This window comes from Odocoileus virginianus, chromosome 34 (assembly GCF_023699985.2).
Source record: "Odocoileus virginianus isolate 20LAN1187 ecotype Illinois chromosome 34, Ovbor_1.2, whole genome shotgun sequence".
Classification (NCBI taxonomy): Eukaryota; Metazoa; Chordata; class Mammalia; order Artiodactyla; family Cervidae; genus Odocoileus; species Odocoileus virginianus.
The window spans coordinates 27,647,442-27,671,836 of record NC_069707.1 but is presented as its reverse complement, the minus strand read 5'-3'; the positions used below and the strand labels follow the sequence as shown (position 1 = coordinate 27,671,836).

At 43.4% G+C, this 24,395-nt stretch overlaps 2 protein-coding genes and 1 long non-coding RNA gene across 4 annotated transcripts in view; 1 reads left to right on the top strand and 2 right to left on the bottom strand.

The window, feature by feature from the left end:
* The window catches only part of MAP7 (microtubule associated protein 7), a 171,018-nt gene extending 154,010 nt beyond the window's left edge, over nt 1-17,008 (bottom strand). The window contains exon 1 of the mRNA XM_020898704.2: nt 16,924-17,008. Coding sequence (XP_020754363.2) covers nt 16,924-16,990 — 67 coding nt within the window. The 5' untranslated portion in view covers nt 16,991-17,008. The remainder of the gene's footprint in view (nt 1-16,923) is intronic.
* A 1,357-nt stretch (nt 17,009-18,365) lies between these two features.
* LOC110140319 (uncharacterized) lies at nt 18,366-22,494 on the top strand. Its single transcript, XR_011485621.1, has 2 exons — nt 18,366-20,600; nt 22,129-22,494. It is a non-coding gene; the product is annotated as an uncharacterized lncRNA (long non-coding RNA).
* Nucleotides 22,495-22,937: 443 nt separating this feature from the next.
* MAP3K5 (mitogen-activated protein kinase kinase kinase 5) overlaps nt 22,938-24,395 on the bottom strand; it is a 244,561-nt gene continuing 243,103 nt past the window's right edge. For both annotated transcript variants that reach the window (XM_070461452.1, XM_070461451.1), the window contains exon 30: nt 22,938-23,709. In XM_070461452.1, the coding sequence (XP_070317553.1) occupies nt 23,649-23,709 (61 nt within the window). In that variant the 3' untranslated portion in view covers nt 22,938-23,648. The remainder of the gene's footprint in view (nt 23,710-24,395) is intronic.

Below are 24,395 nucleotides of genomic sequence, written 5' to 3'. Positions count from 1 at the left end.
TCAATAGAAGAATGAGACAGATGCCCAGAGCAGTGTTTCTAAAAATTACCCAATCCATCACTGGTCTATGAGCAAGTTACATGTTTAATTTTTGAACCATACAATTAGAAAGACAAGAAAACTAAGAAACAGGTTCCTCATTTTTAGGAGTTTTGGTGAAACATCAAAGACGCAAGATGAGGTGCTCTGGCAGATGACACCAGAGGGCAGGCAGGTGCCAAGCCACATAACTGTTCTCCCAAACAAGGACAGGGGCATCACTGAGGAGCGCTAATGTGTCATCCAGATGGGCCCGTCTGGCAGCTGTGGTTGGATGGGCAGGAAGGAACAGGAGTGGGACTTAAGAAAACCTTGTCACATAATAACTTTGTCCACGTGGAGAAAAGGGATCTCAAGTGGTGGCTGGGAGGACAGAAAGAAAAAGGCAGAAATACAAGAACCACTCATTCACTTTTTTTATCCAGGCATCCCCCGGCATGTGGAAGACTTACGCAGGGGAGTGAGCATGGGTATACCAATAGTCCAAATAAAAGCTGAGAGGTAGGCAGTGGGAAGAAAAGGAGGGTAACGTTTTTACGAAAGATGCAGATGAGAACAAGGATTTTACATCTGCAGAAAAAACACAGCTGAGCGATGGTTCGAATCAGGATCAAAATGATCAGCGGTTTGAAATAATGGACTGTAGCTAAAGAGATGGCTTTAGTTGTGATACATATGAACACCTCTTCTTGTACTAAAAAGGAACCGCACAGGTACAAAACGAAGACCCAGCCCAGCTTCAGCAGACACGAGGGAGGAGGGCCCTCGGACAGGAAGTTTCCCACGTCTGAGTGTGACGAGGCAGGGCCCATCCCGACAGCATCGTGGGGGGCAGCAGCGCACAGCCGGCGTGCTGGGCCAGAGGAGCAAGCCTCCTGCATTTCCTGGCCCTCGGATCCCACGGTCTGAGCTCCACAGTTCAAATGGGATGAGAAATGAGAACCTATTCAGAAAAGCAGCTAAGACTTACAAAGACTCGAGCCTGTAACATAGGAGGATCACTGGGGAAAAAGTACATTTTCTCTGGAGAAAATAGGACTCTGGAGGAATAAAAAGAACGGATTTAAAGGTGAACTTTTAGTGTCGTTTAAGCACACAGGCTGAGGTGGGGTGATTGGAAGTTACCAAAGGTAACAGCAACGAGGACAGTCGTGCACTGTGACTGTGATCCGGGGTGGTATGCTGGGCTAATGCATGGTACACAGGTTTGAGTTTTAGACTCTAGAGTCCCTTCTGATCCTGACATTCCGTGACCTGACGAAAATGGAAACTTAAGCTATAACCTCAGGGAAAACAGTCGGGCCGAGAGAAAAAGCCCGAGAGAGGTTCAAACTGCCCTCTTCCTTGCTGTCGCTGACTCTCCACACCTAAACTTCACAGGCCTTCACTCTGTAGGCAGCTCGGCAGCCCTATTGCTTTACTCATTCAACTGATGCCCCCCAGAGGTTTCAGACTTAAAGCTAAATATTGAAAACAATGGAGGCCTCCCTCAGCGGGTGTTCGGACAGCAGAGACCCACGCCAGGATTCCTGCAGCTGCAGCTTGCAGACCTCCCTCTTCTTCCACCCACCCACAACGTACTGAAAGCCGCTGGGTGAAAAACTCTGGGGAAGGGGGCGTAAAGGTGAGTAAGACATACACGTTTTCCTTTCATGACACAATTTATTACGGATGGCTTACTGTGGCTGTGTGACTTGAGAGATGAGATCTAAAGGTTCGTGAGTGAAAAAGCAACAAATATAAGCCAATTCAGTTTATTACTTTATGGACATTTTAAGGCGAAAGACAGTCCTAAGTCTTTAGGTCAGTGAAGAACACAGCAGCTCAAGAACAATGCGTTTCAGACTCTGAAACCTAGCCCCCCTGCACCCCCGCAATCCTTACCTTCTGTTGCTCTTCCCAATTCTCCTAAAACAAAAACAAATCAATTGGGATTTTTTTTTTTTCCAATTTAGGAAGGTTTAATATCCTCTTTTAACCTTAAGATTAAAATTTTCTCTCAAAAAGTAATTTAAGTGTTTTGCCAAGGGTAAACCCTTGGTTTTCTTCCTGTCGGTCGACGTATCAGTCAGGGTTCGGTTCCGTGTCTTTGGAAAAAAATATAATATGTAAAATATATATGCTAAGTCACTTCAGTCATGTCCGACCCTTTGCGACCCTACGGACTGTAGCCCATCAGGTTCCTCTGTCCACGGGATTTCCCAAGCAAGAATACTGGAGTGTGTTGCCATTTCCTTCTCCAAAATATATATAAAGAGATTTATTTTAAGGAAAAATAGCTGCTGCAGTTGTGGAGGCTGGCAAGTCCAAAACTGTAGGGAAGGCCAGCCGGCTGAAACTCTAGCATGACTTGTATGTTACAGCCTTGAGGCAAAATTCTTCCTTCTCTGGAAAACCTCAGGTTTCACCGATAGCCTTCAATGATAGGATCAGACCTTCTAGATTATAGAGAGTAAATTTCTTGATAAAGGAGGAGATATTTAAAGTCAACTGACTGCAGATATGATTAACATTTACAAAATACCTTCACAGCAACACCTACTCCAGTTTTTGACCAAACTGGGCCCTGTAGCCTGGTCAGGGTGACACATAACCGTCTCAGTCAGTGACCCCGAGATGAAGACCCTAATCCCACACTGAAACAAAGTATGTCAGAGGACTACCTGTCAATGATCATAACCTTCATTGAACAGACTGGAATACTACCTACTCAAATCATTTCCAATATTGCAATGCTCTATGAAAATAGTATTTATAAACTGGACACCTCAGAATAGATTAAATCTCCCTGTATTTTCACTTATGATTTTTCACTGAGAATCCAATACAGGTTGGCTTCAAAGCATCAAATGAACCCTTTTTTATCATTATAAGAACTAAACAGCCTGGTTGTCTCAAAAGCAAATGGTTTAGAAAGTACAGATATGAAACTTAAAGAAATCCTTCCTACTGTTTCAATTAGAGGAAACTACGGTATGTAGATATATTTGGAAGGAGAGAGAGTGAAATAAAACACATTTTTCATGAGAAGATAAAGTGTACACGAAGGTTTAAGGTACTAAACTTTACATAGTTATTGATTTATTTGTTAACTAGAGCCAACTCTGACCAAAGACGAATTATACAATTCTTTGGCACAGTTCTGAAATCAACCTAGTGGAAGGAAGTAACAAACAAATGCTGAAGTATAAAATTCTGGTGGGCAAGTTTAAGGTTTGGTCATTTTTATTCAGTTGAAGGCTCCCAGTGAAAAGGATTAGCACATCCATTGTAACTGTGTGCAACCAACCAGAAGCCTAAATCTAAATTATACAGGTACAGACTTCCCTTAAGACTTCACCTTCCAATGCAGGGGGTACAGGTTCGATCTCTGGTCGGGGAGCAAAGATTCCACATGCCTCAGGGCCAAAAAACCCAAAACATTAAAAAAAAAAAAAAAAGCAGCAATATTATAATAAACTCAATAAAGCCTTTAAAAATGGTCCAAATCTTAAATTATACAGGTAAGAGAGAAGTATACTTGGGTTAAATAGCAAGCCCAGAAGCTTTCAAAATTTGCAAGTGCTAAATAAAAAATGTCCCTAATGCATCAAAGTGAGTGTTAGTCGCTGAGTTGTGTCCAAGTCTTTGTGACCTCGTGGACTGTAGCCTGCCAAGAATTCCTCTGTCCATGGGATTCTCTAAGCAAGAATACTGGAGTGGGTTGCCATTTCCTTCTCCAGGGGATCTTCCTGATCCAGGGATAGAAACCAGGTCTCCTGTATCGCAGGCAGATTCTTTACCATCTGAGCCTCCAGGGAAGAAGCCCAATGCATCAATAATCACTAAAAAAAAAAAAAGATACAAAGTACTTCAATGTAGATATTACTAGCAACCCAATTTGGTTTTCGATAAATACAGTTTCTTTTTGTCTTCCCTAACCTAGGGCCATCAAGATTTCAGGGGGCTCTTATATAGAAATAAATAACATCTCAGAAGGATGGAAGGACACTCAAGGTACCCCGAAACCTCATCTCTAAAACCTTTTACCTTACACATCTGCATTCTAAGCCCTCATTTTAAAACTCATGTACACTTCAGACAGGTTACTGAGGAAAGATTACAATGCCAAATGAGACTCGGCAAACCTCCTAAAAGATCACCAATACACCATTTTGCCTTTTTATCATAAGCAAAATAGCTACACTTCCACTGTTAAAAGTACTAAAATTTTGGATGTATTAGTAAAAAAAAAAAAAAAAAGGCTGTTCCAGATACATGCAATAGTGTAGAAAGGAATCAATCTCATAATAAAAATCTCTTCTCCCTCTCAAATTTTTTTCTTGCTGGAGACAGTATTACCTGGGCTCCATAGGCACAGAGGAAGAGACTCACCCTGAACCACTGAAACAAGAGGCACCCATGTCTCCCTAAAGTGCAAAGCCAGGGTGCATACAGTTCAGTATAAAAAGACTTTGTCCTTGCTTTCTGTTTACAAACCAAAAGAGGGCTGTTTACATAACCAAAGCTGTTTGCTTTAAAAATAACTGCAATACTGAAAACTGTTCCATGAAGTGTTTTCAGGTAGGTACCTCAGTAATAGAAAACCACATGCTCTGTACAAGAAAGTCATCATACACTTCAGAGCAGTGTGAACTCAACTTCACGGGTGTCCAAGAGCCATACGCCGAGTCCCATTTCTGAACCAGCAGCCAGATTTAAAACAGCCCTTTTCTCTTTCCTCCTGACATTCTATGCTCCTCCTCTTTCAAAACCTTCTCGAGTGACTCCTTAATTGCCTTCACAATGACATGAGGTTCTAATCATGTGTATGGTTTAGACTTGTGTTGTACAAATTGGTGGATGATGGGGACTCTTTTTTTCCCCCCCTCCATGCTCAGAGTAGCAGGCAAATGTAAATAAACAAGATGACATTCTCAAAGCTGACTACTTCAGATACAGTTGGACTACCAAGAAATTCAATTAGAAACGCCAAACTGGTGTTATTTCCCATGAGGCTTCATTGGATTGTAAGACTATGGCATTTGCCCTCTCATAGGTCTCCTGAACTAAAATAGCTCCATCTCCCTTTTCTCTATTTTCATGGTTTCTTTCTACTGTACAGCTATTTCTTCAACTTGTATTTTACCTTCTGATTCTCAGTCTGGGACTTAACACAAAGTCTCGGGACAAAACATGTGGATGTACCTTGCTATATACCAACAAGAGCATCTTCACAGAGATGGTAGATGGTAGGAAGCCACTGGTGCAAGATAAATTAATGGGTTTGTTCCAGTGTTAAGCATATTATATAATAATGCCATTTATGATTTTTTTCCACTGAAGAATGATACAAATTTCATAAAAGATGGCAAAAAGCATATTTGTTTAATTACCACAGCAGCTATTGTATATATAAAGACAATCTGAAGGCATCTAAACCCAGGACCCCCTGGAGGAAGTGATATTTTAAGATTTACTAAGTTATTTTCAAGATAAAATCTAAATTACAAGGTGAAGGAGATAGTGTTCTCTTAGGGAAAATGTCTCTGCACATGTGCATGTCTCACTCTCTCAAACACACATACTCATACACACAACCAGAACTGGCCTTGTAAATGGAGCCTCTGCAATTTAAGAAAGTCTCTTATAAAATTCAATAGGAAACTGACAAGTAAGACAGCTTACTGATTTTTCTCTTTCATGTCTGTACTTTGAAGAAACCCAAATTTTCTTATGGAAGTTTGCAGAAGGCAAGCTGTATATGCTTCCTCTATCTTCCTCGTAGTGAAAGTCTGACTCTTTGCAACCCATGGACTATACAGTCCATGGAATTCACCAGGCCAGAATACTGGAGTGAACAGTTGTTCCCTTCTCTAGGAGATCTTCCCAACCCAGGGATTGAATCCAGGTCTCCCACATTGCAGGTGGATTCTTTAGAACCTGAGCCACCAAGGAAGCCCAAGAATACTGGAGTGGGTAAGGCTATCCCTTCTCCAGGGGATCTTCCCAACCCAGGAATCAAACTGGGGTCTGCTGCATTGCAGGTGGATTCTTTACCAGCTGAGCTAAACGTTAAATGAAGTGACAGTGACTTCTGAAGGATATAACAAACCTGGCAAGTCCATCTTTGTGGTTTGAAAAGAATGGAAGTCCACCTTTCATGTAAAGTGCAATAATCCTATAGCAATCACACTTTAAGAACATTTAGAACTATGTTAATAAAAACACATTTGAATACCATAAAAACAAAACAAAAATAAGCCAAGATGGGCTGGCATGGCTGTCCGACTCAATTACAACAGAGCCCATGAATCTCACAGGCCAGGGTGTCACCATCTTCTCCTGGGAGGTTGCGTCCAACACTGTGGCAGGTGAAGAGTACCCAGGTGCTTCGATGATGCTTCCCATGCCTGGGACAAGCCAACGGCCCTGTGATCACAGCAGCTGTCAAGCCTGAATCAGCACTATATTCGAATCTCTTATTAAGGAGACTTCACAATTAGAAAATTTGCTTAAGGGAGAGATGTAGCATGCCAGGGTCCACAGTGTCACAGTGATGCAGCACTAATCCTTAACAGTCATGACCACAGTAATCATAACACTTCATGCCTATGCTGTGTCAGACACTGATCTACATGTTCGACGTGCATTAACTCATTTAATCCTCACTCTATGAAGCTGGTACCAAAAGGAAGAAACTGAGGAATGGTCAAACAACTTACCCAATTTCCCTCAGCTTGTGGGGGTGGGGAGTAGAGCTGAGCTTGCAACCCAGGCAGCCACAGCCCAGAGTCCGGCATAAAGTAATTTGTTGTTGTTCAGTCACTAAGTCGTGTCCAATTCTTCTGCGACCCCATGGACTACAGACCACCAGGCTCCTTTCTCCATGAGCTTTGCCAGGCAAGAGTACTGGAGTGGGTAGTCATTTCCTTCTCCAGGGGATCTTCTCAACCCAGGGATCGAACCTGTCTCTCATATATTGGCAGGCAGATTCTTTACCACTGAGCCACCTGGGAAGCCCCAGCGCAAAGTAATAGTTTAGCATTATCCCTAAATAATTGGGCAGTCAATTCTGAGAGTAAGACTGTATGTCTTCCCACGTGCTCAGTTTCAGTGTAATCTTGAAGAAAAACAACAACAACGAAAAAGATACTCTTCTCCAGGGATCATCCCATTGTATCTCCCCTACTGCTCTTTCTGTTTCGGCCTTGGATTTTACAGTTAAGCAGACACCAGCTACAAGGAGCAGAAGAGAGGAGACCAGTTCTGCCAAAGGTAAGCCCTCTCGGAAAGGGCTTCCAACCACAATGGATGGCACCACAGGGCCTTGCAAGCACACACAACTGCAACTCAGAAGTGTCTCTAGAGGTTCTGACACAACAAAGTCAAAGATGGTCATGTGAGGTGAGGTTCAAAGTCGTAGATGTGAATAGTACTATTGAGAAAAATTGCCAAATGTAAAGAGCGGAGCTTACCAGACCAAGCCTTTGGTCAAATACCACAAATGAGGAAAAAGAAGAGGTGAAGGAAAGATCAGCCCAGAGGGCACTGGCATCATCAGGTCAGGTATGAGATGAGAGAGGAGAGCATCAAGGCTAAGGTCATCCTGGTGCCACGTATTTACAGACGGAAGAAACAAGAGCTGGTCTCCAGCCAGGCACCTGGTGATTAGAGTTCATGGGTCACCATGAAGATCTCTGGGAAAAGTATGTAATTTTCTACAAAAAGAACCCTTTAATTATCTACCCGAAACTGAACTTTGAGGAGGAGGAAGAGGAAGGCAGTGCAGCAACTGAGCCAAGTAGACAAAAAGAAAGCTAATTACCTAACCTTGTGTCTACCTGAGCATATTCAGACAATAAAGTGCTTAAATATGTCCCAGAATATGTGTGTACATATACTTGGCTATTCAACTGGACTCATACCCATATTTACTTCTCTTTCCTTAAAAAGAAAATGACTGGGCTAAAATAAAAGAGTAAGCTCAATAGTTTGAGGGCAGTAGCTGTTACAATTTTCTAGGTGGTTTTCATAAGATACACTCAATACCTCCAAATTAAACCTAAGATCAACTGGAATAGTATTAAGTAGAAATGGATCTAAAGTAGTTCTCAATCTTGATTGCACACTGGAACCACCTGGGGAATTTTTAAAAAATACTGCCACCTGGCTCCCACCCCTAGAGATTCTCAGGTAATTGCCTAGGGTGCAGCAAGGGTATTGAGTATTTAAAAGGTCCCCAGGTGACAGCCAACTGAGACTACCCAAGGCGAGTGAGAACCAATGATCTGAACCAATGACGCTCCAGCACATGACCTCAATAATTGGTTCAACAGCATGACCTTGTGGCAAGGACTGAGCTATATTTAAATAAACCCAGCAGGGCTGTGGGGTATACTACCTTAGAGCAACTACCTGAAAATAAACCGACCCAGCAGGAATGATGGAAGCAGGCAACCAGGCCCTGTTTGGTATGTCTGCCACACTAAAGAGGTCAAGAGCTTCTGGGAAACAGAGGCCTGCCTGGATTAAAACCTTGAAAAGCAGTCAGTGTTTTCACTACAGCCAATTATTATGCACATTACTCTCCACCCAAACAGGCCTTGTGTTGGGTTGTGGGAACACTAGAAGAAGGGGGGTTCCTTCTAGAATTGCTCCTTGGAATTTCAACTTTTCCTAGACTATAACAATGGTGTCAGGGATACAGGTTGTACACGTAGAGAGTGATGCCATAGTAAAAGATATTTCTGTGTACCACAAAGCCAGTTCTAAAAAGGAGACTTTTAGAGCATTAAAAAAAATCACAGAAGAAATTAAGACATCCCAAATCTCAATACTCTAAACTGAAATATCACAGTTTTACTAAATATGCTTGCAAAGCCCAGTTCATAGATACCAAATGCATTTCACTCAGCTTCCTTTCTGCTTCATTTTGCATTTCTACATTCATCTGCAGCAACATGGATACAACTAGTGATGATCCTACTAAGTGAGGTAAGTCAAAAAGAGACAAATAACATCATATGTGGAATCTACAACATGCCACAAATGAACCTATCTACAAAATAGAAACAGACTCACAGACAGTACAGACTTGTGGCTGCCAAGGGGTAGGGGGTGGGAAGGATGGACTGGGAGTTTGGGGTCAGTAGGTGCAAACTATTACATATAGAATGGAATGGATAGACAACAAGGTCCTACTGTATGGCACAGGGAACTACATTCAATATTCTGGGATAAACCATAATGGGAAGTATAAAAAACAATGTATATGTGTGTTATCACTGAGTTACTTTCTGTACAGTAGAAATGAGAAAACTGTAAATCAACTATACCTCATTAAAAATCTTAAAAAACTGGTGTTTCTAGAAAACAATAAGCCTGAACACCGTACACATTTCGCTTTTAGAACCTTGGCCCATGCTCAGTGATTAAAGGTCCAAACACATTATCAAGACTTTTTACAAAGCTCTACAAGTACACTTCAGTAACTGAGAACTGATACTGAGTTGGACAATATAAAGTCTGCCAACAAAGAAAACAAGTTACAGTTAATACTTCCAACTTTCTTACTGCAAAAAAAAAAAAAAAAAGGTTCCAAATTCTGGAAAGCCATATTTCCAGAGGTTGGAAGACAGACAGTAAACAGGGAGAAGAGAACTTGGACTAGCATGGGATGTGCTGTATGACGACACTCCTGTTCATCATCAACTTCAGAATGCAGACTCCACAAGAAATAAATACTACGGAAAAAAAGAAGCTGATGACACTTGAGCCAAATAAATCCTCATTATACCCTGGGCTCTGGGAGCACCTCCACAGGTTTTCCTGGTTCAAGTCAGCATCAAGTAGTATCCCGAAGGGCACCAATTTACTTTGAGGTGGCTACATTGCTTTACTAAAAGAACTGGGTGCAATGTCTAAAAACCAAACCTAAACGTAACAACAACTATTGACCAGGATGCAGAGCAAATAAGACACTGCTTGGAGGAATGCAAGACTGCACAGCCACGACAGAGAACAGTTCATCGGTTTCTTATAAACGTGTAGTTACCTATGAGTCGGCAATTCCACTCCCAGGAATTTCCTTTAGATAACTAAGAAAACCTTGTACCTAAGTGTTTGCAGCAACATTTATTTCACCAAAGCCTGGAAATAGCCAATGTCTCTCAATGGGTAGATGGATTAATCTGTGGGACTTCCTTAAAATGGCAAACCACCAGCAACAAATACTGATGCCCCCAACACATTCGAATCTCAAATGCATTATGTTAAGCGGAAAAAATTCAGACTCAGAAGTCTACGTCTAGGATGCCACTTTTATGATATTTTGGAAGAGGCAAAACTAGGATGGTGAGCAGATCAGTGGTTGCCAGGCGTTAAGGGTAGGAGAGCTGGATCACGGAGGAGCCGCAGGAGGGAATTTTCTGGAGTGAGAACTCTTCTGGATCATTACCATAGAGGTAATTACATGACTATACATTCGACAAAACTCAATGAATCACATACCCCCCCAAAACAGTAAGCTGTGTGCAAATTCAAAAGTTTTAATAAGAAACATTTCAAGCATTTTACACTTTTTCTTTTCACCAGTGTATTTTATGGAGAGTCTTTTAAATTGGCTATCTTTACTTCCCAACTGCTAGTCTATTAATCCCATAATCTGCTACATCCCCCACTGTGAAATGCCCCAGCTTTGGGGGTGGTCAGTGACTACCCAGTAACAGGCCGAATGCTTTCTTTTCAGCCTCTGAATCCTTGACCGGCTCATCCCTCTCCCTTGGCTGGTACAGCACTGCTCAATTATGCTTCTCCTAACCTCCTGGCTTTCCACCTCCTACCCTTGAAGTGTTCTCACCCCCTTTAAGTTTTCCTTTCAGAACCCTCCTCATTTTCAAGCCTCCATTACATTCCCCTTATGGAATGAATCTTCCCAGAGTCCCAACCTTCATTTCCTCCTTATTCCCACCCTTCCAGGTGTCCATTAAATATTTTCTTGCATCTCTCCCTTGCAGTTCAAATCTGTGTTTAAAGCAGAGATTTGTCTGGTTCTCCCACCAAAACCAGGTCCTCCTCATGACTATATTCATGCCACCCTTAAACAAATGAACTGAACTCAAACCTGGAGTATAAACTTAAACGTCAGTGTTTTACCTGCATCCTTGGACACATGCCTCTATAGAATCTTGAATTAAATCATTCTCTTCCCACTTGCACTGCCATGCCACAGTGCCAGCCCAACGCCTGCCCAGGAGCTTCCTTCAGGAACTTCAAAGCTGGTCTGTACAGCACCGCATGCGTCCTTCTTAAGTCCCGCCCCTAGTTTACAACACTTCAAAATGAGGATCACGTGGGTAGAACACCAATTACCCTCCTGATCGCCAGAGATTTGGCTGATCTGCCTGACTACATGTATGTTCCTCATAAACTCCCTCCTGCCCTTGCCCCCGAGACCCTTCCCAAAGCAGCAAAATTCAATCAAGGGAATGGCTTTCTTTGATGAACGGACCATACACTTCTAAAATGCACAGCTGAGCACTTGTGCCAGACCTTGCTAATCAAGCTTTCAAGATCCAAAGGTAGAGAACTGCCTAATTTATTGCACTTTATCAAGATATGTTATCCTTAGGAGTCATCAACAGTTTCTCACTGACTGCAGAATCATGGACTAACCTCTGAGTTGGATCACTCAACAATTGCCTTCACTCCTAATCCGTCTTCTAGATTCTTTCACGCTAAGCTTCACCCGACTCACTAGGACCCAAATTTTGCTCTTTTCTACATCTGCACCTGCATTTTTTTCCTCCTGCCCCCATTCAACTTTATATGTCATTTACCTATTTTAAAAGTTTAAGTTAATTACTACACCCAGTACATCCTCCCTGATGAAAGGCCACAGCTTAGAAGTAACTCTTTCTTCACTGAACTCCTTATAACCCTGTAATTATTTGCTTGTGGGTTTTGTTTTTCTTTTGAAATCTAAGGATCATGTCTTTATCAACCTTTCAGTCACCATTATGTTTTCGAGAAGGTTCATATTTCTTGGTTAAATTATTCTAACCCTTAATATTTTCAACTCATATTAATAGACTTGAGTTTAAAAGAAAAAACAAAAATAGCCCCAGGGGCTTCCCAGGTAGCGCAGTGGCTAAGAATCCACCTGCTAATGCAGGGGACATGAGTTCGATCCCTGGTCCGGGAAGATCCCACGTGCCACGGAGCAACTAAACCTGTGTGCCACAACTACTGAAGCCTGCATGTTCTAGGGCCCACAACTACGGAGTCACAACTACTGAAGCCTGCATGTTCTAGGGCCCACAACTACGGAGTCACAACTACTGAAGCCTGCATGTTCTAGGGCCCACAACTACGGAGTCACAACTACTGAAGCCTGCATGTTCTAGGGCCCACAACTACGGAGTCACAACTACTGAAGCCTGCATGCTCTAGGGCCCACAACTACGGAGTCACAACTACTGAAGCCTGCATGTTCTAGGGCCCACAACTACGGAGTCACAACTACTGAAGCCTGCATGTTCTAGGGCCCACAACTAGAGTCACAACTACTGAAGCCTGCATGTTCTAGGGCCCACAACTACGGAGTCACAACTACTGAAGCCCACGCAGCCGGGAGCCTGTGCTCTGCAATGAGAAGCCACCCTCAGTGAGGGGCCTGAGCCACCACAACCAGAGACTGGCCTACATGCAACAAAGAAGACTCAATACAGCCAAAAAAAACCCCTTTCAAATGATTATTTTTCATGCCCCAGGAGATGAAGATGTTAGAATTCTTTTTTACAGAACATGCCAATGTAAATTAGTGATTCACACACATGCCTAACTAATGTATCAATTAAATGCAGGCTCCTGAGCCCACAGGCCTAGTCTAATAATACTTCCCTTCTACTTAGCAAGATGTAAAGGTAAGAATTAGCTAAAATATAACAGGGAAAAAGTTATCTATTCCCCTGAATGAGGCATTACTAGCTCTAGGATGTGAATTTCAAAATGGATGAATTTAATGCCATCTGAACCCCACCTAACAATTTTTATTTGCAGACCCTGAAATCTAAGATCTTAAATACCACTTTATAATTTGGAAAAAACGCAGTGAAGAGTCAGGAACAAGATCACACAAAAGGTCAATGCTCTTCCTGCTAAAGAGAGCTGCTGCTGCTAAGTCCCTTCAGTCGCGTCCGACTCTGTGCGACCCCATAGACAGCAGCCCACCAGGCTCCCCCGTCCCTGGGATTCTCCAGGCAAGAACACTGGAGTGGGTTGCCACTTCCTTCTCCAATGCATGAAAGTGAAAGTGAAAGTGAAGTCGCTCAGTCATGTCCGACTTTTCGAGACTCCATGGACCGCAGCCCACCAGGCTCCTCCATCCATGGGATTTCCCAAGCAAGAGTACTGGAGTGGGGTGCCACTGCCTTCTCCAGCTAAAGAGAGAAAGAGCCCAATTCCAGGTTCTAAGTTATTTACCCCAAAGGAGTGTCAACAGATTTCATAGGTCATCAGTATTAACTTATCTCCAGTCCATGAAAGTGTGCCCTCACGGATTAGTCAAGAGCAGCTCTAGATTTGGTTTTAATTCAACAGACTTTTTTAAAAGAAGTTATTAAATTGACAAGTTAGCTCTGCACACTCACTTTCAGAGTTCTTGAGCACTAGTATAAAATTAAATACACAAAGCCTGGGCAGAGGCAATTTCGTGAATTTCAGTCTGCTACACAAAATAACAACCTGAATAGACTTGACATCCTTTAGTGGTGAAACCAAAAACTTGTTTCCAAGTCAATTATTTTGCTCAGTTCTTGCCTACATTTAAGTGGAAAGAACGGTTCGTTTTAAAGAAAAAATTAAAAACTCATCATAAGGAATGTGACTTGACTACTTCTGAGTAGAAAATAAACATATGCTGACAGAAATACAGTTCTGAATGCTGAAATAAATATGATTTTTATATTCTACCTTTCAATATTCTTAAAAAAGTCTCATTTTATGGGTGGTATGCTGCCAGTTTCAACCCATCTTTGATACACACACATACATATGTATATAATAATGAACACATTACAGGTGTTACTTTTATAATCAACTGAGATTCTAATCTAAATTGCCCTAAAGTTAGACCACAGTCTTTTTAAGGACAGAAAAACTAAGACATTTAAGAATGGGCTCTACCTCCGAATAAACTAATGTGCTGTGCTGGACTTAGTCACTCAGTCATGTCTGAATCTTTGCCACCCCCCTGCCAGGCTCCTCTGTCCATGGAATTCTTCAGGCAAGAATTCTGGAGTAGGTTGCCATGCCCTTCTCCAGAGGATCTTCCTAACCCAGGGATCAAACCCAGGTCTCCTGCATTGCAGGCGGATTCTTCACCATCAGAGCGACCAGGAAAGCCCAATTACCTAATAACCTGATCTAAAAGGGAATTCAATGAATCATTCAACAAATGTTGCCATTTAAGGTGGCAATGTTCTTCTCTTGATGGTAATAAAAGACAGAAATCCCCACTCCATTCCCCAAAACCCACTTCAATATAATCCTGTAATTATTAAAAAAAAAAAAATAACTTGCAGCATTTGTATCTTAATATTAAATACGTCCATAAGAAGAAAAGTACTACACTGAAGTCTGATATTCAGATATAGGTCACATATTTTAAATACATGAAAAACTTCCTAAGTTGTTACAATCCTCAAACAATTGCTACCCACATTTAAATATATATATATATACATATTTTTTTTTTTTTCACCTTCCTTCTTTCTTTGGCACCTAATCACACAGGTCTTCTGACCATAAAAAGCCATAACAGTAATCCAGGGCTAGAAAAATAGGAAAAAGATATGAGCCAGAAATAAGCTTTAGTTAAACTATGGTGGTTTAGTCACTAAGCCGTGTCCAACTCTTGCGATCCCATGAACCGTAGCCCGCCAGGCTCCTCTGTCCATGGGATTCTCCAAGCAAGACTACTGGAGTGGGTAGCCATTTCCTTCTCTGGGGGATCTTCCCAGCCGAGGGATCAAACCCTGGTCTCCTGCACTGCAGGCAGATTCTTTTATCAACTAAACTACACTTATTCAAAAGACTGTATACAAAACTTGTCCTTTGGAAACTGAAGTTTCCAGGCAGAGATGTGGAAGAATTGTTCTCTATGAAGGAGATGGTAGCCAGTTAAATTGCCCTTATCATAAAGAAAATATTTCACTGACAGCGACATGGTTGATTTGTATGTTAATTGTTAGAAGCATGACCAGTTCCTTAGCAAACATGCCTGAGCACTGAATAAACTAGTTTGTAATTCACTAACATCTGAAAATCTTCTTCATGTGCAAATTCTAGGAAATGCTTATTTATTATTTTTAGCATAAAACGTGCGTATTAACTCACTGGAACAATCTTGCTTCGGAAGCAGTTTGTTGTTGTTGTTGTTGCTGTTGTTTTTTCCTTTGCGCGGATCAGGCACCAAACCGTTTATATTCTTAATGAGGATACTGTCCTCCTGCTGCCCTAACCCTCAGAACCCAGTTTATCAAGTTCTCTAAAGCATTTACAAAGGCAGGTCCTCTTAACCACTCCTTCTCCACCCCAAACCAAAATAATGCCCTGCCAATCTTTCAAACACATTAAGACAAAATAAACCACCCTTCAGGAAGTAGCGTGACTTCAAAGTAAACAAGTTCAAGATGCTTTGTCTTAATCTCAGGTACTTTGGCTGGAGGGATTAAGTCTCCAGACTTTAGGTGCCCCAACTCTACCTAGCTGAACAGATCCTTTCGCATTAATAGACCTTTCGCATTAATAGAAGCAGACCTTCTAAATCAATACCTCTCTTGAGGGTGGAGGGAGTCTCATATCTAGGTAACAATTTTTTTTTTTGCGATTATGTGTAAGCAGAAAACGCAACTTAACTGGGGAGCCTGCAACTGGCACTGCTTTTTAAAACAAGAAACTGCCTCACCGCCCCCAAGTGTAGGAAGGTACCAGAAACAGTTTACTGGCCAAGAATAGAAGAGGGGACTAGAAAAGAGGTGGATCTGCAAGAAAAAAAATGATCGCGAGGGAGGGAAATCGAGTGGGGTGGGGGTGGGGGGGGGGGGAGACAATGCTCTCAGGGATGTGAGCTCCAGCCCTCGACCGCGGCTTGGAAGTGGAGGGAGCGGGGTCCTCAGAACAGCGTTCGGAGGGGCCGAGACGACGTTCCCACCTATGGCTGGTGCACGGACTTAAAACATGAACTCTTGAGGATCCTTTCAAGTCAGCGACTCTCTGAGACCCCCACCAGCACCCGCAGGCCCGCACCATCCAGAAAGCGGCCCCTGCTTCCCGAGCCCCCGATCTCGGTCTTCTCGCGACCAACGTTGTAACTGCGGACCCCAGGACAATCGCTCCGGAGCGCCGGGCTGCGTCCACCACGTCGGGCGACCCCGGCACCCAATGCGCCAGTTAAGGCGAGATGGTTTGCGCAGAAAAGGATAATCCTACGAGCCGCACCTGGACAAGGATTTTCCGGCTGGTGGTTTGGTTGGGGGAATAGGATTTCCCCATTCAACCGAATTAGACCCAGCCTGGCAGGTGGGTGAGGAGGACCGGCGTCTCCCCATTTCCTCCTCCCGCCCGCGCTCCCTGGCGCGCTTCCACCTGTTGGGGGAAGTCGAGCTGGAGCGCGAGAGGGGCGGCCCTGGCTGCGGCCGGGCGCCAGCGAACTTGGGCGCCGGGGCCGCGCGATCTACTCGCGGCGGCGGAGGGCGGAGGGCCAGCGCGCTCCGAGCCGGCCGTTCCGGGCCGCGGCCGGGCCGGGGAGGGGAGCGCCGGCCCCACGCGAGCCCCGCAGCCCCGCTGGCCGCCCTCCCGCCCGCGCCCGCCGACCCCCACCTGGCCCCGCAGCTCAGTCACCTGTTTCGCTCTGCGCCACGCCATCGCCGCCCGTGTGGCTGTCGCCGCCCGCTCCCAGGTCCGCCATGGTGCTCCGATGACGCGCCCGGAGAGCCGCTCCGCCCTCTTCCTCGGCTTGGCTCCCGCCGGCCCCCCGCCTCCCGGCCCGCGGCCCAGACAGGTGAGCGCCGACTGGGGAGGGCGGAGGAAGGAGGGATCGAGCGCTCGCGAGCCCGCGGCGGCCTGCGCCCGGCGCGCCCCCTCGTGGGCAGGTACGGCGTGGCAGCCGCTCCGGCTGACGCGGCTGTTTCCGCAACCAGAGCAGCGGGCGGAGTCTGGCAACCTGGGCCGCGAGGTTCTAGTCTCGGCTGCCCAGCTCCTCGAGGTCTGCAGGGGGTTCGGGGACGCTTGGTGGCGCTAGGAACTGGGACGCTCTGAGGATCCGTGGAAGCGAGGCGAGAGCATCCGGAAAGCTCTATTCCGCTCAGAGCTCCGAGGCAGCCTGATCAATTGTTAGATTCGCCAGGGCTGGGGTTCCTGGTGACAGCCGCCGGAGACTGTGATGTCACGGGGAAAGCCGAACTACACGGGCTGGATTCGACTCAGCGGTCCAGTCTTCATTTGCGTTAGCACATCGTTGCCGACGGCCTGTCTTTTCATTAGGCTTCTGTATCTTATGCTCCCCAGTGCACACAACTTTGTGCCCGATGATGTAACTTTTCTTATTCTTGACTTCTGATTAGCAGCTTACCTTATGACTCGTGGCTGGCTCCGGAAGACCAGGGGAGAAAGCAGTAGGCAACAATTTCTTTTTTTTTAAGAAACAGATTATTAGCTGCAGAGACATCACTTTCTGCGCTAACAAGCAACAAATGCTGAGAAGAAAAAAGCAAGTAGCCTGTATAAATGGAAACATAAAGGAACGAAATGGAGCAGAGATCAGTTCTGCCTGGTTACACAGAGATGCAGTCCCACAGCCTTGGTTGGCTGAACACAAGTCACAAGCTCCCAACAGTTTAAAATCCTCTCAAGGACTTCAGCAGAATCTAGGGGAGCCCAAGCGTGTCTGAGAACAGCGCTGGATTTCTTGGTAGGGTGACAACTCTCACCATCCATGCATGAACATCCTGCCACTCTGAGCCCAGGAATGGGCTGGTTTTATTTGGTTTACTGGGTCATTGGCTGATTAGATAGAGGTTTTCATTAAGGCACACGTGCTGCGGTTTGTTGTTATGGATTTTCCCTCCGTGCTATTTCTATAGTAGACTAGGCAAACTGATCATCTGGCAATGTGACCTTCCTAAATCACATTCAGATCACTCTTACCGCCTTTCTAATCAATGAAAATAAAGCATCAGGTGGATGTAGTTTCAGACCTCAGCTTGGGTCCAACCAAAGGTATTTTTTTTAAGTATATTAAGTCACCAGGGTTTAAGACACTTTCCTTTGAACATCAGAAAGACTCTGAATTCTCTGAAAGAAAAAGAATCAAGAATGCGCCTTAGGAAAAGGAGGCCGTTTGTTTTTAATCTTCTGCTATACTATTTACTTAAGTGAACCAATGAGTTCTTCCTTTGACTTCCTCCCCTCCCAAAAGTGAAGGCTTACTGGTGTGTTTATTTGTATGTGCCTTTGGTTTTTGTTAGTCTGTGCTCATCCTGTCTCCCATTCTTTTGATAACTTATGTTTGTTTGTCACAAGTTACAAAAAAAATGCAACAAGAAACACACCAAAATCCTGCACTTATAGACCCTGTACAGACTGTATTCCAGACCCCATGCAGTGTCTGAACAGAGTGGACGGTTGGGTGACTACGGGGATGGGTGACATCTGTTAAATGTCGCAGCACCACGCTGTATTTCATGTTGCACTTTACTGAGAACGTGGAAGCCATCTGTCCTGAGCACCCACATCCAACTCAAAACCTTGCTGAATCATCATACTCCCTTTTCCAGGGGAGGAGCTGGATGTCCTCAGGCCACCCACTCCCCTTCCTGCCTCCTCTGAAACCTCATCTCTCCCTTATCCTTACTCCCTAAACGCCTCCATTCAAGGGGCTCTGCCCCAACAAATACATTCAGGACTCTCTGATTCTGAAAAGTTTATCCTTTGACTCCCCACCCTGCCAAATCTCATGATATATTTTGTTCACCAAAGGGAATGAATTTGTGGACCTTATGCCTCCATCAGTGTATCATCTTTGTTTAACTGGCTGTGGTCTTTCTTACCTGTCTGTAAAAGCTTTCCCGCTCATAAAATCAAATTCCATTATTAATTTTTTACTTGTGTTCCCTTAGACTTTCTGCAGCACTCGAGCCTGATTGTTTTCCTCGTGGCTTACCCCACTGGCCTGATGTTTCTCACTCCTCTGTGTTCAGTTCTTTTGTCTGTTTTGTGGACTTAAATTCTTCCTCCTTCTCAGCTTGTCCCCAAACCTGCCTCCTCCCCAAATCTTAGGCCATGACCTTTCTATCTCTATTTCTGACAGCCCTCATCTACTGTTATCTCTATCCAAGTGACTCCTAAATTGAGAATCTATACCCTGACTTCAGTCCTGACTTCCACCAATACATCCTCAAGGGTCTCTGGACATTCTAGCATGTTCTCACTCATGCACATTCTAGCAGGATGCCCTGACATTAATTCAACAGGTCCCCAGACCAGCACCCCCCCGCCCCCCCTGCAACATGCCTATTTTTGAATTCTCTTACCTAGGTTCAAAATCTTCATCACTGCCCAAACCAGGATTCCAAAATTTTGTCAATTCATTGTTTTAATTCTACCTCTCACATCATATCGCTCTGTAGCTTCCACTAGACCCTCATTCACATCTTAAACAGTTTCTGAACTGCTCTGTCAAATTTCCATTCCTTCTAATTTATCCAATACAATGTTGCCAAGTTAATCTTCTCACACACACACACCTTGCTCAGAAAACTTAGATTCCCCATTTCTACATAATTAAATACTAACTCCACTTCCCTCCTTGACCATCCCCCAATTACATCCTCAGCTCTCCTATCCCATTTCCACTTTTCATCTCTATAATTCATATTTCCAGCCAAGTAATAAATGGCAACCCACTCCAGTATTCTTGCCTGGAGAATCCCATGGAGGGAGGAGCCTGGTAGGCTACAGTCCATGGGGTCGCAAAGAGTTGGACATGCCTGAGCGAACGACTTCACTTCTTCAATAGTTAAAATGAGTTAAGATTTGTGTATGCTTTAGTGTAATATGAAAGTTGTTCACTTTCTCTAGAATATCTTGAAAATCTCTTACTGCCTTTATTCTTGGAGCTGTTTGCCAAAGTGACTTCTCCAGTCCTAGGTAATTTAATACTTCCCTTCTTCCAAGGCCCAGGTTGAGGTCCACCAACTCAGTGAGATTTATTCCACCTGCCCTGGGTCTCTTGGCAAGCTGGTCCTCTGAACATCTCCGTGCTCTTCTGTACTTGTAACAGACCACATGTGGTTTGTTACTGCACATCTGCCTCTCCAATCTGATTCGAATGACTTGGTGGCAGGGACTTTGTCTTGTCTTTCTCTGTAGGTGTCCATAAAGTCTGGAGCCATCAATTATTTGATTTGGTGACAGGCTGCAGATGTCCTCAATGACCCACGTGCCTGCACTCTGAACCTGATGGGCTGCGTGTCTATCTCTCCTGCTGCTACAGCACCTCACACACAGTAGGCCTTCCAGTGGGTTCGCAGTTAATTCCTCTTTGCCAAACTGTGTCATGTGATAGCTTGGGAATGAAAGAAACACACTATGCAATAACAGAACTAGGAGAAAGAGGTCAAACTGTGGTTTAAAAGAAACATTGGATCTATTTTTGAGTCTGCCCCTGGCACCCATGTGCATCTATTTTGTTACAAAAATCTTTCTAGGCTCAGCTCTGGACCTTCACTTTGCTGTAAAGCCTCTCTTGACCCGCTCTGGCAGTTTGATGCAACTATAGCGCTTACTACATGTACTGTTGTTTCTGTTGTCTTGATTCCACCTCTGAAAGTGAGCTTCAGGGAAAAGAACTGTGTCTTCTTCATGCACAGGATTCAGTACCCAGTACATATTTAAGAAGTACTTTGGAATGAATGATCATAATAGCAGGCAGCATGGCAGTGCTATCCATCTGCTAAGTATTGTACTAAGCAGATCCACACCTATAGGTTTAAAACAATTACTTAAATCTTACAACAACGCCATGTACTTTTCCCCATTTCAAATGAGGAAACTGAGAGTGGGAGAGGTGAATTAGCTTGCCCAAGGTCACAAGGAAGGTGGTAGTTTTGCTCCAGGCCTCTGTGCCTGGACTCTTTCTGCACTAAATGAACAATATATAGTAACCATCTTATTGCCACGTTAATGGAAAGGAGCTGTCCGTGTATCTCTCCAGGTGTCACCTGGCATTAGGAGGTGGGACCTGACAGTGTTAAATTATCTGTTGTTGTTTAGTTGTTAAGTCATGTCTGATTCTTTTGCAACCCCATGACTGTAGCCCGCCAGGCTCCTCTGTCCATGGGATTTACCAGGCAAGAATACTGGAGCAGATTGCCATTTCCTTCTCCAAGGGATCTTCCCCTCCCAGGAACTGAACTTGCATCTCCTGCACTGAAGGCAGATTCTTTACCACTGAGCCACCTGGGAAGCCTTAAATTATCTGTAGAGCTTTGTAAAAAGATCTCTGGGCCCTACCCCAAACCAGTAACAACAGTTTCTCTGAGGTGGTGGTATCAATATATTTTTTTAAGTGTCCAGATCATGTTAACATGAAGCTGGATTGAGAATCACGGGCCTTGATGGATGCCAAAGGCCTTTCAGTGCAAAACTTTCATGGAAATTGAGCTATAATGGAACTGCCTTCTTTTGTGACTAAGGCCCAGAATTGTGAAAAAACCCCAAGGATGCTAGTCTGGGAGTATATTATGAACCATGTAGGGATAGAGAAACATTTGCCCATAGATACAGGGGAAGAGGAGGAGGAGGAAATAGCAATCCAATCCAGTATTCTATTCTTGCTGGGATAATCCCACGGACAGAAGAGCGTGTGGCCTGCAGTTTATGGGGTCACAAAAGAGTTGGACACGGCTGAGCTACTGAATACTACTACTACATAGGGTAGGAGGGAGATTCCAAGAGGAGATTACATCATTAAAGAGTTGACTCAAGATGGGTAGCTTGATGTGTATATACATATATGGTTTTAAAAGAAGCACTTAACCATTACAGGTGGGGATATGAACTGTGGCTTGATACACAAGTTATCCTGTCTTTAAGTGTGAGTGAGATGATTTATGACTTCATTTACACCTCACCTCCTTTGAGATTTCGCCACAGGACACATCACGGCTCTCAGAATTGGGATGGAAGAAAAAAATGCAGCTGTTGCAAGTATCAAATAGGAACATACTGGTGAGAACTTTTTGCACACTCTAATGCAATATGTAAAAGGTATATTGTATGTTGATTTTCACATAGAAATAAAGATGACTCCTGTTTTATTAAAGACTGTTCTGTATGGATCAAGTCATGATACAAGATCAGCTCTGTTATTTCTATATTGCATAATAAACAAGTTCCTCTGTATTTAAGAAATTTGTTTATGTCATTCATCCATCTAGGAGCTTCAGATTTTATCCTATTCATATGGGTAGTCTTATAAAATATAACACATATCCAGCTTAATATAAAAATATTTACCTCAAATATGAGAACTAAAATTAAGGAGACAGAAAATGCAGTGTTCCCCAGTGGGGTGCTATGTGCAGACCCGTTGAGATACACAGTAGTCATCCAAGGTAACTTGGGGTCTTGAGAAAAATACACTGAGTTTCTTTTATTCTGTTTTCCATGGACTTTCTCTCTTCCCACTCAGTAGCTCCAAGGAATGACTTGGACATCAGTTGCTCTTTGAGTACTTGAAGAGAAGACAGATTCTATTTAATGTTAGAGCTGAAGGAACAGTTAGAATTTTGACACAGTAATTATCTAGACTGCCAAAACAAAATACAAATTCTTTAGAATTTATCAAAACAGTATTTTGAGAGTCTTTTTACTTTTTAGAGTAAATATGACACAAGGGATAGCTTTAGAACAAGCTAACATTACTAGGATTCAGGCCGGTGCAACTGGTACAGTTCAGTAGTACATAAATGACTCAAACGAATGTACTCTAGACCAGAAACTTAAGTTACAAAATAGTTAATATTACAATTAATACAGGTAGGTAAAAACCACTGCTCTCAGATTCTGCACACTTTAAAAAAAAAACCCATAAACTTTATACAATAATCCAAATCACGCACTTCTACTCAAATGATCAGGGTATAATACAAACACACATAAGCCTAAAAAGTTATGGTCACATTTTGGTTTTGTTCCAGTGATGCACAATCACATGAAATGTTCTATCTGTTTCGTGTGAAATAAACATTTGGCTGAGTTATTATAGCTGCTGAATTAAAAATATTTCCATAAAAATGTTCAGACCAAAATAATCCCAAACATCACAGTGTTTGGCATTATTTTGAGAGTCCTTATAAAGAGTCCTTATGAATCATAGAAACAGAAGCAGTTAGGAAATTTCAGTGTATTTCATCTATTCTTTTTTTAACACGAGTAAACAAATACTGGATTTAAAGTGCAGCTTCTTTCTCCTGTCCCTTCGATTCTCCCTCCCCTAGAAGAAGATCAGGTCTATATTCATTTTTAGAATCTCCGCGGAAAGCTGGAAGCAAGCTGAGTGACAGTCAAGCCTGTTTGTCTCGGAAGTCAGTGATGGCTTTCCACAGTGTGCACAGCATCCCGCCCCTGTGTAAAGACACAAGAACATGGTGAAGAGATGGCCACTTGAAACAGCGCCCTTGAAATATGAAAGTGACTTCTCAGTTTTCAGCGGCTCTGATCAGAACATGAAGATCCCAAAGGCTTGTCAGTCCTGATGTATTCTTTTTGTAGATATTTTCTCCTCACCCCTCCACGCCTTTCCTCTCTACTCCCACAGACAACCAGAGCCCAAAGCATCATTTTAGATTTTCAGCACTTTTGAAATGCATCTTTCTAGAGGTGGATAAAAACAATAGTTATGTCTGTGCTTGGCCTGATGGAGACAAAAAATTATTGTAAGGAACTGTGTTCAGATTATACCATGTTATTTGGTATTTTTAGTAAGTATGATATGATCATGAACCAAATTAGAGCATTTGGTTTAAGATACCAGCTTTAAGATATCTGCATGGTCTTAATCTGATATGTTATCAAGAAACTCTTCTGGCTGATTTGCATTTCCTAATACGACGTATTGCTTATTAGTGCTCCCAATAATAGCCTGGTCTAAGCAACTCAGGTTACTCAGAGCAGCTGAGAACTCGAGCATTCTACCCAAGACTGGAGAGCTAGTTAGAGCTAGTTAGAGCTAGTTAGAGCTAGTTAGCAATCAGCTGGGAAGGGGCCCAGGCTTCTTGATCTCAGCCCAGTGCTCTTTCCATCATGATGAG